The 12,849-nt window shown below is 39.5% G+C and overlaps 1 protein-coding gene across 1 annotated transcript; it reads right to left on the bottom strand.

Annotated features, from left to right (window-relative positions):
- Positions 1-5,752: 5,752 nt before the first annotated feature.
- LOC128736418 (cilia- and flagella-associated protein 58-like) lies at positions 5,753-9,178 on the bottom strand. The gene is made up of 12 exons (XM_053830901.1): positions 9,150-9,178; positions 8,791-9,072; positions 8,382-8,733; positions 8,119-8,320; positions 7,919-8,034; positions 7,482-7,785; positions 7,394-7,425; positions 6,785-6,991; positions 6,555-6,747; positions 6,398-6,495; positions 5,970-6,328; positions 5,753-5,912 (listed from the first exon to the last, which is right to left on the bottom strand). Exons 1-12 carry the CDS (start codon positions 9,176-9,178, stop codon positions 5,753-5,755), a joined length of 2,334 nt encoding a protein of 777 aa, XP_053686876.1.
- Positions 9,179-12,849: the final 3,671 nt, after the last annotated feature.

The following is a 12,849-nucleotide window of genomic DNA, read 5'->3' as shown; positions in this document are numbered from 1 at the left end:
GCAGCAAAATTTAAAGATTAAATGCGGTGCAAATTTCGTAATGTCGATGGAAGTTTTCGCCGATTTTACGAAGTTGGTTTATAATATTCTTATGTTTATGTTAAACGTCGCCGGGTAAATTGAACTGCATTGCAAATTATTGAACTGTCTGAGGAGAAACTACTCCCATGCGAGCTCAAGTTACTAATTTAATTTTTTTATTTGAAATAAAGATTGCATTCGCAAAAAATACTACGCAGTTCGCAAAGTACTTATAATCTGGGGACGTTATATTTCCTGAATTTTCTCCACCCTCCAGCGGCTTCATCCTTCCACTATCTTTTGCGGAACATACGGCACTCACGCGTAATCCGGTTGTTTTTTTTTATCAAAATGTTCGTGGATTGCGGACTAAAATCGACGACCTCTCTACTGTTGTGGTGAAATCAAACTTCGATATTGTTTTTACTGAAACGTAGCTCGACGCGAAAATCTATTCAGCGCAGTTGTTTGGTGATTCTAAGTTTGCTAACTCTAAGTTTTCCTACAAAATTGATTACCTGATTTACTGCCCTAGGGTTCACGGACGACATCGATATGATAGACATTAACCGTAGAGCTATGGAAAAGGCATCCCCGCATCTTAAAGAGCAAGCCGCGTGGATTAAGCTTATCCTAAACTATAGGTACCAAAACGAAGTATATGGTGACTGTAAGAAAGTGTGGTATCCCTTCGGGTGTCGGAGCTGCGGTGGCGATAGATGAAGATGCTTTTGATGTGGTTGATGGTTGACGAGTTTGTCTATCTTGGTACTTTCGTGACATGCGACGATGTGAGCCATGAAGCAAAAACGTGGAGAGCCGAGGCCGATAAGGCGTTTAACGGATTACGTAGCCAATTGAGGTCCCGCAGTCTGCAACTCCGTATGAAACTCGCGCTGTTTAGGATGCTAATTTTCCCAGGTACTCTGCGACCATGAAGCGTTGAACGAGGACGTTGAAAGAGAGCGACCGACGCGATCTTGGCGTACATGTCCGTAAGACCCTGCAATCAATTCTTAGCGGCATATCAGAAAAAGAAGTGTGTCGCAAGCGCATGTATTACGAAATATACCAAGTATAGAAAGGTTCGCATATGGTGGTATACAACAGTGGGCTGGCTACGTAGTAAGGATGTCGGACCAACAGAAACTATATTCCGCGGAAAATCCGACAGAATACACGCTGTTGACAAGGATGCTTGAACAGCTGGCATAAGGGGTTATTGAAAAGCGGCAGCCCAAGATCGACAAACGTGGAGACAGCTCCTAAATTGGCCACTGATTTGATAAATGGATTACCGACGAAAAAGCAAAGTATGCAAGTAAGTCGTCCAGCATCCTCATGACGTGAGTGGCCCTCTGTAGCTTCTCGACTTTCGTCAGGTGCACGATGGTTCTTTTCATTTGTTCCGACAAAATTCCGACAAAAATTGTCCGCAACGTCATCCGGAAACTCGAGCCCGTAACCTGTATGATGAAGTCTTGAGCAGAAAGCAAATGTACATCATTATGAATGAAGAAACATATATTAGACTACAAAACGCTTCCATGGGAACCAAGTTCTCCACCAAGTCTAGGAGTTCTACACCGTCAAGAAAAGCGCGTGATCCATATTGAACAAGTATGCTGAAAACGACGTCGAGTTTGAGAAAAAATTAATGAATCCACAAAATTGCCCAGTAGTCAGATGTATTGAAACATTTTGTGCTCTGGCGAACGGAGAATTGAGCAAGTAGGATGATGGACTATCTCAAGAAATTCAAGAGCAGGGGCAACGTAAGGCAAAGTATCGATGAAACAGCTGTCCAAAATCTAATGAGGAACTTTGCTAAAAATTAACTGATGAGTAATTGTACTGGATTCTTGTTTTATCATAATTCTAATATAAATGAATTATTTTTTCGTGAACCCACAATTAACGATACTGTAGAAGGTTCAATCAGTCACCAAATATGTAATTTACAATCCCATGAATATCCACACTATTATTTACAGCACAATTTGTTCGAGTGTCGTTTAGAAAACCCCCATTTGCTACAATAAACGGAAGTTAGTTAGATTGTTTATTGTCAATTGCAAGGAAAATTGTACCATCCAAAGTGCGATATCGCTCATAAAAGTGCTATTTTGCATTAAATCGTTTCGGTATCTTTGGCGCACTTTTTCGTTATCTTCCAAGCAATAAGTGCGCCGAAAAGACCGAAACGATTTAAGCTAAAATAGCACTTTTATGAGCGATTGCGCACTTATTGTTTGGACAATTTTTCTTGCAATTGACAATACTAAAGACATATGAATTATGCAAACAGCCAGACGACAGTGTCAGATCTCCCATTAACCTATTAATTTACTATTGATTTAATATTAAATATTCAAAAGACATGCACATCAATTAGAACCCGAGCATCGAAAGCACTATGAGTGTTATGAATATTATGAGAGCATTTCAATGCATTGATTGGGCGATTTTTACCAAGTTCCAAGTACCTAGAATAAATATACCTATAAAAATGGATTTCTGTCGGTCTGTCCCTATGTTCCTTATAGAATCGAAAACTACAGAACCGATTGGCGTGAAAATTTGCATGAAGGGTCTTTGGGGCTAGGGAAAATTCTTAAGATGGTTAGAGATCCCTCCCCCAACTAAGAGGGGAGGCTCCCATACAAATGAAACACAAATTTCTGCATAACTCGAGAATTAATCAAGCAAATGGAAAAAAATTTTACATGTGGGTGTGTTTGGAGACAAGAATTTTTTTTATGGTGAATTAAGACCCCTTCCCACTTTAGGAGGGGGGCTCCTATACAAATGAAATACAAATTTCCTCATAACTCGAAAACTAATTAATCAAATGGAACCGTATTTGGCGTGTGGGTGTTTTTGGAGGCATGAATTTTTTCTATGATGAATTGAGACCCCTTACCTTTTTGGGAGGGGGGGCTCCCATACAAATGAAACTTCCTCATAACTCGAGAACTAATCAAGTTCAACCCCACCACAGAAATCACCACTCTGTCTAGGTTTATTTGTTTTCCTAGGTCTACTGACCTCTATTACCTTCTATTTTCTTCAGTTGGGTCACCCTTGCGAAATGGTACTTTCCACGAAATGCAAATTAGCATTGTCAGCACTATAAGAATGTTAGTAGTAAAGTAGCTGTATATTTAGCCAAAACAGCATTTAAGTAGCATTTAAGACGACTTGAATGGTTATTGGCTTGCATTTGTATAGTATTGGTGATGTTACCTGGGATGCATTCATAGTTATGTAACTGCCAAAATGGATGGTAAACGGTTGAATAATGCGCTCCAGAACCACCAAGAGGTTCCACAGCCTCTTATTCAGCAACTCCTATCTCGACCTCCTCGTGGTACCATCCGGGATACGTTCCTTAGTGGAAATCGGACAACCGGACTCATGCCAAGGCTGAAGTGTAAATTCTCCGCCTGCAGGACGGTTCTCTTGACTCCCAGGAACCAAAGCAGAGGGTCCAAAGCCCCTAAAGGAGATGGTTGTAATAGCTAGCTGTTATCCATGGCTACTATGTAAAAACTTGAATGGATAAACCCCTAATCCAAGGTCTGACGCGACCCGTGCCGAGGGATGAATGGTGGAGGGGGTTCTATAAATTCTCTCGCCGCAACGGAGCCTGTGGAGTACCAGGGCGCGCCCTCCACAATAATTTGCTCTTGCTGCATCAAGCCAGTCACTGATGCAGTGGACGATTTCTTACCGTGCAAGCTCTCTCTGCCGAAAAACAAAGAAACGAATGAGGTGGAGAGGAGAATAGGAGAGGAACAGGACTTAAACGATGCGCTAGCTGAGTTTCAGTCCTGATCCTCGTCTATCCTCAACACGCCGATTCGTTGTGAGTCGACAAAAGAAGATGTGGCTCCAACTCTCTACTTACGGGTCGAGATTCACTCTGCCTCTGATCTCTGACTGTGTGCTGGAGGGTGGGCTGAAACAAAAGGAGAGCCGAACAGTTATGGCCAGTAGGATGGCTGTACTGTACAATCGCTCAAACAATCTAAAAATATATAACGTCGAGTATCCAACCCTGGGTTACTCAAAAGTTGCTGAGTCTCAATAAGAGCGATCTCAGTAAGCTTACCGGTCTTGCGACAGGACATTGTCCGAGTAAATATCATCTTCGGAGTCTCAGTTTCGTACAAGATGATATTTAACCTCGGAACACTTGCTCTGCAATCGTAGAGCTCAAATAGTGCGCAGACTGCAGTATCTCAAAGAGGGGAGATCTGGTTGGCGTCGCCGATCAGGGTACTAGGTTCATAAACCTAGTCATCCCTGATTGGCACATGTCTCGCTCCAGCTACCAGCCTGTCACTTCCTCAATAAGTGATAGGTAAGCTTGAAGCGTATAGTATAACAATAAAACGGGGCATACCACAATAGTTCAAAATAATGGACGCAGTGGTAAGAGTACCCAACAGAGGAGAAGATGGATACGATTTGTAGATATTATGAAAGTAGGAAACATTTTCGGGAAGATTCCCAAATTTAGTGAAAAAATATTGAAAGATAAAAAAGTTACGATTATTTTAGCAAATTTTCGGATGCTAAAAAGGGTTAATATTAAGAATTCTAATTCTAGAGTAAACCTGTTGATAGTTATGACTTCACGAATTCTGAAGTGATACACAGGTAGTGTATAACGGAAAATTTGTTCAATTGTGGATTGAAGTATACATAGTAGAATTAAATTGGATAAGTTTTCTTTTTTTTTATTTTAATTTTAGGACAATTGTGGATGTTTATCTGTATGAATTGCAAACTGAAGGGAGAGATGTCGTTATTGCATAGAAGTGGCATTTACGTCAAATGGTTTTTCCATTATTGCCGCAATCTTTTCAACCAAAACATGTTTATTTTTATGTGTATTTTGTGTATCATATAGTAAAGCACGTGTTGCAACGAAAATGTAGATTTTGGTGAAATTGGTTTTTACGTCAACTATGCATCCATGGGCAGTGTGGCGATACTTAGATATAAGACAATTTATTATTTCAAAAAGTCGTCTTATATCGAAATTATCTTATATTCAAACATGATTTTTTCTTTTAAATTTGCCTTAGCCGTCGCCAATTTAGCTTTGTGTTGTGTGTTTATGTTTTTTGAACTTTTTATTGTTTGAGCTATCCTAGGATTATTTTGAAATAATGAACATCTTCATGGCGCTGCTTTTGGAATGGAAAATTAGCTCTGGTGTCGTTACCAACTATCCCAAGCAACAAGTTTTATTGTACTCTTAAGGCGGTTTTCAAGACCAATTTCGGTCCTAAATGCCATCATAAGAGTGTAATAAAACCCAAATTGTTACTTAGGATGTCAAAGGAATTTGTCAGAATCGCAATATTAGATAGATTTATTGTGCTGCCCTTTGTTTGCTCATATTATACCAACCACTTGACCTTCGGTACTTTAGAGAGCACTTCGAACCTACTGAAAGTCAATATATGAATAAAAAAATGGATGCTTCGAAGCCCCCGGGGAACTAAGTCACGCTTTGGTAGGTTCCATATACCACCTATTTAGTAGATTATTGTAACCTTGAACATTTTCACGAAGGAGCCGTACCGTAGTCGTATTTATTCAAAATTTCGTAAAATCAGCCCGTTTAACCCCAATAAGCTCTATTACCATATTGCTGGGTGTATTTGCTCACTGCGCTTTCTAAGACGCGGTCCAATTAACTGCAAATTTATGTGCTTCAGTTTAATGAATTTATCAATTGTATCCCTTTCAGTTCCACGAGCAACTTTCCCATTTCTTCGGCTGGATCTCTCATGCTGTATATCGCAGTGTCTATGATTTTGGAATCTTCTGTCGACAATCCTTGTATCTCATTTCTTAGTCTAATAGTTGCATAACTAAAATCTAGAAGCGTTTTAATGTCTAGAAGCGATTACGTAAAATTCAATCTATACCCAATTTCTGAACAGTCGCTTTCCTGCTCCTGTACCAGTATGAACTTCAAAACGTCTTTTCCGTTAGGTTGCAACATTTCACGTAGCATTTTGCGCCGATTGGCATGCTTTTTCTTGTCCAGGTTAATCTCGATGGGATGATCGAAACGATATTCTAGTTGATCTGCTGAAGTTTCATTGGCTAGCATATTTCTGGAAACAGGAGTTTCCAACATGTATCCTTTCGCATCTAGAAATCCAACGAGTTCAACGTAAAAGCATTGCACCATTTGCAACAGTAAATTTTCAAAAGCTTCCCTTTGCCAACGAACCATTTTGATGGTAAGCACTAGACGCTCTGCGGAAGGATCTTCCTTTTTCTAAAAATTAGGAAGTAGACGTAATTTTAAGTACAGCAACGACAGTATAGATAAGTCTTAAACACATACCAGTAAATAATGAGAAAGACGATCACTTTTTCGACTTGCAGGTGTCAATCCGAAATAATCGGCATAATTGTGTTGCACTTCTCCTAGAGCAGCAATATCTGTGTTATCAATAAATTATTGCAACAACGTATTTGTTAGCTGTAATCCGGAAAAATACCTGAATCATTGTCCTGTGTAGACGACAAACTTTCATCTATATCGGCAGTAACATCACGGGGTTGAAATGATATTCTTTTTTTGCCGACTGACAACGTTGATGACGCGGTTATAATCGAATCCTGCAGTGGGATGATTGGTGTTTGTCGAATGCCATAACTCTCAAATGTTCCCTGCAATTTAGGATTACTAAGCTTGAGTTTTTTTTTCGTTATTTGCCATGCGTTATACTTTCAAATTCGACTTTATCTGTTCACTTTTGTTGGAAACCAACAGAGCGGCATTGCTGATTCTCGCACCTTGAGCTTTTGAATTCTGCTCCAACAACTCAATTTTGTTCATAACTTGACTGATTCGAACATGCTTTTGAGAATTACGTCGAACATCGGATTCGTTTTCACTAGTAGAGTGTGATCTTTTCGTTATTGAGGAACGTTGCTTGAATATAAACCTTATTAACAACTCATGTACAACAATGCACAATATATCAGCCTAATTACTTCTATACGCGGAGCAGACAGTGGTTTTGAAATTAATTTGCTATCTTCTGGCACCGCAGAACCTCGTAAAGCATCCGTTTGAATACCGATTTCATTTCGTGTGATCTGTTAAACAACAAAAACTAATAAATTGGTCTCTAATTGTTAAAACAGAATCCTGTTGCAGATAAGTGTAGAGTTGTTGTTAAGAGGACTAATAGTGATCGAAATAAATGAAACATTTCTGTATTGCTAACTTGTTCTTGGTAACATTTTAAGCTATTGAAGCATATTTGAAAATAGTCTACATTTTGTGAAATAGGAAGGACAACTGTATGGTTTGGGAACTCTTTTAACATACCGGCGAAGCACTGATTTCCTTTGCTGGTGAAGCTAAAATAATCATAAACGTCAAAATTACTATTAGGAGTAAAACATTTGTTACAAACCTTCTAAACTTTTAAGATTCTCTTCTAGGGCCGTCTTCTGGTCAGACAATACTTCATTCTCTGTGCGCAAACCTTCCAGTAGAACAGATAGAGTGTCATTATCTTGTTGCAGTGATTTCAATTTCTCCAGCAGCTCTTTTTGAGCACTCTTGGCTACAGATTCCTCCTCCTTCAGCATGTCAATTTGTCTAGTGAGGCCATCATTGTGCTTGCGAAGTTCCTCCAGTTGAAAGCGTAAAACTTTATTTTCATCCACAATCTTAGCCAAACCTTCTTGCTGCCGCTTTAAGAAATCTCGTTCAATCTTAAACGAAATGGATAAATATCATGCTATTTTTCTATCAGTTATTTTACAAGAAAAATTTTTTGAACGCCCATCTTTCAATCTCTTAACGCGCTCGTTTAATATTAGCAACTATCTGGCTTAAAAAAATTACCTCCACTTCCGACATATGCTCCTTCAGCTTCTCAATGTTCTTTTTTAGCCGCTCGCACTCATCAAACAGTTCGGCATTTTTGTCCTTCTCCTTGCGAACTTGCGCTTCGAGCTCGGCTGCAATTAAAATCCACCCTCAATTAACGCCGTCGGTCGAAATGTGTTTCCCGTTTTTCCCTTCCCCGCACTAAGCGAACTCACTTTGCTTTGCTAGTTCTGCTTCCACTGCACGCTTTTCCGTCTCCTGCTGGCGCTGCACTTGCTGATGCATATCCTCCAACTGGCGCGTCAGATTGATTACCTCTATATTCTCCACAGCATTCCGCCGCATAATCTCGTAGGACAGCTTTTCTTCTAGCTGACGCGAGAGCAATGCATTTTTCTCCTTTTCGTGTTGGATTTCCTGTCGAGTAAAATACATGCAAATTTCAAAATAGGTTAAACAATATTGCTCACTCGTTTACCTTATTCAAAAATTTTATATTCATTTTCATTTTCACAAACTCGGACTCGTTGGCTACCATCTCGAGCTTCATTGTTTCACAGCTATGGCATAATTTTTTAACTCTGTCGATATTTTTACTGGTAGATGGTTCGTCTTCGGTCGAAGTATCGTCCCTCCCGTCGTCTGTTCTATCGTATTCGTTAGACACCGAAGACGACCTTGTGGTGGATTCGTCTTTAGCGCTACGAGTGGGTTGGGTTTTCTTTCTGGATTTGCCCGGTTTTTCGAGATTTTCCTTGCTTACGTTCATTCGTAGAGCTTCCAACTTTTCATGCAACTCACGACGCTGGATTTCCAGAATATGCAGGTTACTAGAAAGAGTTCCATAATTAGAGTTAGAGTTAGGTGGTTAGTAATTAGATTAGCACCTCTGGCTGCTTAGCATATCCGATCGGGTTTTGGTTTCTTTGCTAGTTTCACTGGACAGCCGCAGCAACTTTGCTTTCAACTTCTTGACTTGTAGTTCCTGCTCCTGGAAGCGCTTTTTCATCGTGAAATGCTCGTCACATAGGTTGATATATTTATCCTCTAATTCTTTTCGTGTCAGCTTGGATACCATCAAGCGATGGTTTATCAGGTGCCTCTGGCACATATCCATCGGAACCCGATAGTTTTCGGCATACGGAGACGCACTAACCGGTCGCTTGGTTCTGCAGGTTTACAAGGCAAAGGTAATAAAGGTGATGTGAGCACACTGGCATGGTAGTGGAACAAATTAAACACTTACCCACTTGAACCAGCGCCATCCTTACCCATTATAAGGAAGATGAATTTATTCAAATATTATCGCCTAATTTTTATTTGGAAAATTAAAAACAGATACGAGCATTTTTGCTGTCTCCTGTTTTTTTTTCTACTAATTTTGACAAGCAATCGAACTGTGTTGCTGTTATTTGCTCGTTGCCATTGGCAACCGAAATAGTAATCAAAACATAGAAGCGGACATGTGGCCTAATAACGGCGTTTCGCTGCAGTGCAGGTACACGAGAACTGTTTCGTGCATATGCAGCGTGTTAACACGCTCGTTTGCTTACCGAAAATAAAAAACCATAGATACATACATATGTGAAATTACGTTCTTTAAAGGATGTTATTTATATGAAGGATCAATACCTAAATAGTAACTGAATTCTGAGAAGGAATTGATTGATTAGTATTTTCGTGCAAGAGAACGGCATTTTTGAATTTCAATTCAAAAGTTAAGATTCGTTCACCCGCAGTCCGTAGTGTGTTGAGTTGTTCTTTATTGCAAATCCGCGTGTAATAGAATGTTGCTTATATTCCAAAATTATTCGACCGTAAAGGCTTGTGTAGTCCATAGATAGTAGGTACGAATTCCGCTGGCTATACGCCGTTTCCGTCGATGACCACAGTACTTTTTAAACGGGCCTCGTGCGTCGTGCTCGGTCCTGCTCGCCAGCATAGCATTAAGAATAAAATGGTACAAAACGCACCCCTTAAGCAAAACGTCGTTTTACAGAGCTATAGAATTAGAGTATTTAGGAGGGGTAAAAGCGCGATTCAATGATTCATCGGTGCAGATTCCAAGTAAATTGACTACATTGGCATGGATGGGTGACTATTTTCGCAGCTTGAATCTAACGTAAACTTTGGTTGCTTACGAAGCATAGTTGCTGAGTTATGTACAAAAGTTATTTTAGGGCGGTTTTGATGTAATTTTTCGTTATACGGCAAATGCGATATCAACAGGAGGATAGTACTTGTTGAAAATTTGTAGCGGCGTTTTACATCACTCACATATCTGTTTTGAAAATACGGTGAAAAGAATTAACAAAATATATTTCGCTTTTCTGTGACGAACCCCTGGTCGGCGCGCCTCACTTTTGGGACAACTCAAAATAATTGGCAACCCAGGCGCAGCAAATGTCATGATCGGTAAAAGTGAACACGAGAAGGAAGAAAGTGCAAATCATTTACACGCGGTTCGGTTCGTTCTTATACAATTAAATTAAATTTGATACTCAAATGCTACGTAGTGTCTCAAATACTTATGTGATAGTGAATAAATTACTTACAAGCTAATATTTAAACTATCTACATACTAGAGCTTAAATACGAGGTAAAATTATGATGATTTATACATGTACGTACAAGCTAATTAAAAACCGCTCTTTGGGTTATACTCTATGCTCCGATTCCTGATAACTTAATTTAAATCGTACTGGTTGGTACATAAAATATGAACTAGTATGATATATTTAGTAAAACATGCAATGAGGAGAAGTAATTAAACCATAAATCTATTACATAGAACACTTAATAGAGGAGGAAGTGAAGGAAACCAAAGACAAATCACACCTCCACGACATTACTATCTTGGTCTACACAGTTTGACAGTACCCCCATTAAGTTGGACCCCTCAGTATTGTACCCCAAACAACAATGGCGTCGCATTGATTTTCTATGGAGTGATTTCCCGCCCAGTATTTTTGACGTTTCAGATTCAGTCACAGAAAAATGGCGACGTGCTGGGGGGTCGACAAATCAGGAAAGGTACTAGAACAGAGAACTACAGGAAGGAAGTTTTAAGACATAGAAAACACTAAACGTAAGCTAAAATAATTACAAAAAAAAACACTTAAAATCCTAAGTTGAATAATACAATTAATTTTAGGAAGTTTTTATCGTCCTTAAATAAACGATTAAAAACTTGGAACCACGTTTCGCTTTCGTTGATTGTACATCAACACTTTTCCGTAATTTAATCTAACCCCGTCAAGCGCCTAGCGGTGTAAAAGTGCGATTCACGGACGGGGCAAAAGTGCGATTCGTGGACGAGGCAAAAATCTATAGCTAATTATATACTGCCTTAGGCACTATATTACAGATACTAGAAATGGAAGATCTGCAGAAAACTGTGTGCTCTACAGATGTTGGCCAAAGGAAAACAATGTTTTTCCGCTGATGAAACAAAAAAAACGTTTGGAAATGTTGTGATCTAACGGAGGCTGCAATACACCAGCGCAAAATAGGAAAGGTGTAAATTGAGAATATTCCTTACCGAAACATAACGCAGATTGAAGATAATATGGTTTTGTTAGCTACTGTTGTGCTAATTTCATGGGTTCGAGCTTCGCACTTTTACCCCGCGGTATTCGTACTTTTGCCCCGCTAGTGGGGTAAAAGTGCGAATCGGCACTGGATCAGAAGAAAGAAGAATTTATTTTGCAAAACACTATTACCGCAGATGATTTATAGTTGAATATGAAGACATTGAGTTACTGCATCTCTATAAAATATATTATGTTGTTGTCCTTCTTTATATCTCACGAAAATTGATGACAACTTCAAACATCGCCCTTATGCCCCGCCCTACTCTATTTAATTAATTTTCTTTATTGCTGAAAATGTTTGTTGTAGTAGATGGTTTTTCTTGCAGAGTACCATCCAACACTACCCAATTAGCTGACAATCAGCCAATCGCCGTAGGTACGAAGCCCATATCTCACCGCCAGGAGAAAACGAACGGTCAAGTTAAGTGACCTATTTAAAATTAGAAGCGGACCGGTCCAGTCGTAAAGTGGCCGATTAGATAGCAAATAAATTGAATAGCGGTGACTGTGTGATATTGGGGTCACAGCTCACAGGTAATTATGTCCCTACGCCGTTTCTTTAATTATTGCCCTCGCTAGTAAACTAACGCCCCCGATGTGTTCCCCAGAACCCCGCACTGTTTGATTATAAACCAATTTTCCAACCAACAAGGCTGCGCACCAAGACGTCAAAGAGACCCAAGCAAAGCAAAGGCCACGGCCTGCAGTGATTGCCGAAGAAGGCGAAAGGTGGTGCAGGCTGTGTGTGAGTTTGGAAAAAGTGACCCCGCAGAAGAAAACACAGGTACACTCAAATCTCGTTTTACGTCCACTATTGGGGCTTGGAGGGACCAGAAAAAATCGGTCGTAAAAAAAGGGACGTTAATTAAAATGTTGGATGTAAAAAGAAATTACGTAAAATGAATGGACGTAAAAAGAGATTCTAGTGTAGTTGGGCTAAGAAAGCTGGTGGCAAAAGTCCAGAACGTGAGAATAAAATTGTGAAAAGCTAAGCATCTAGATTTACAATTACCATTGGCCATGTCCATTGTTATTGGCAGTATAAAATTCATAAGTCATTTTACCCATAGTGACCGTAACCAAAACAGCACGGAGCGCGTTCCGATCGACCAATCGATCGGAAAATCTTCTAAGAATTGACCCAAATGAAGAAAAGTATGGATTCTTGACGCTGAACTATTGAAAAATTGAAAATAATGAACCTATGTTTTACCAGAATTCTCGTTTCGTGATTGGTTGTTGGAAATGACGTCATCAAAGTAGAAACGCGTTTTCACGCTTCGGCTTATAATTCAGTCAATTTTCAATAGATTTCCAAGATATTTACACCAATTGATCGCAAAATCGATTTGG

Source organism: Sabethes cyaneus, chromosome 2 (assembly GCF_943734655.1).
Source record: "Sabethes cyaneus chromosome 2, idSabCyanKW18_F2, whole genome shotgun sequence".
NCBI classification, from domain to species: domain Eukaryota; kingdom Metazoa; phylum Arthropoda; class Insecta; order Diptera; family Culicidae; genus Sabethes; species Sabethes cyaneus.
The sequence above is the reverse complement of the archived record's forward strand: the minus strand, read 5'-3'. Positions and strand labels throughout refer to the sequence as shown.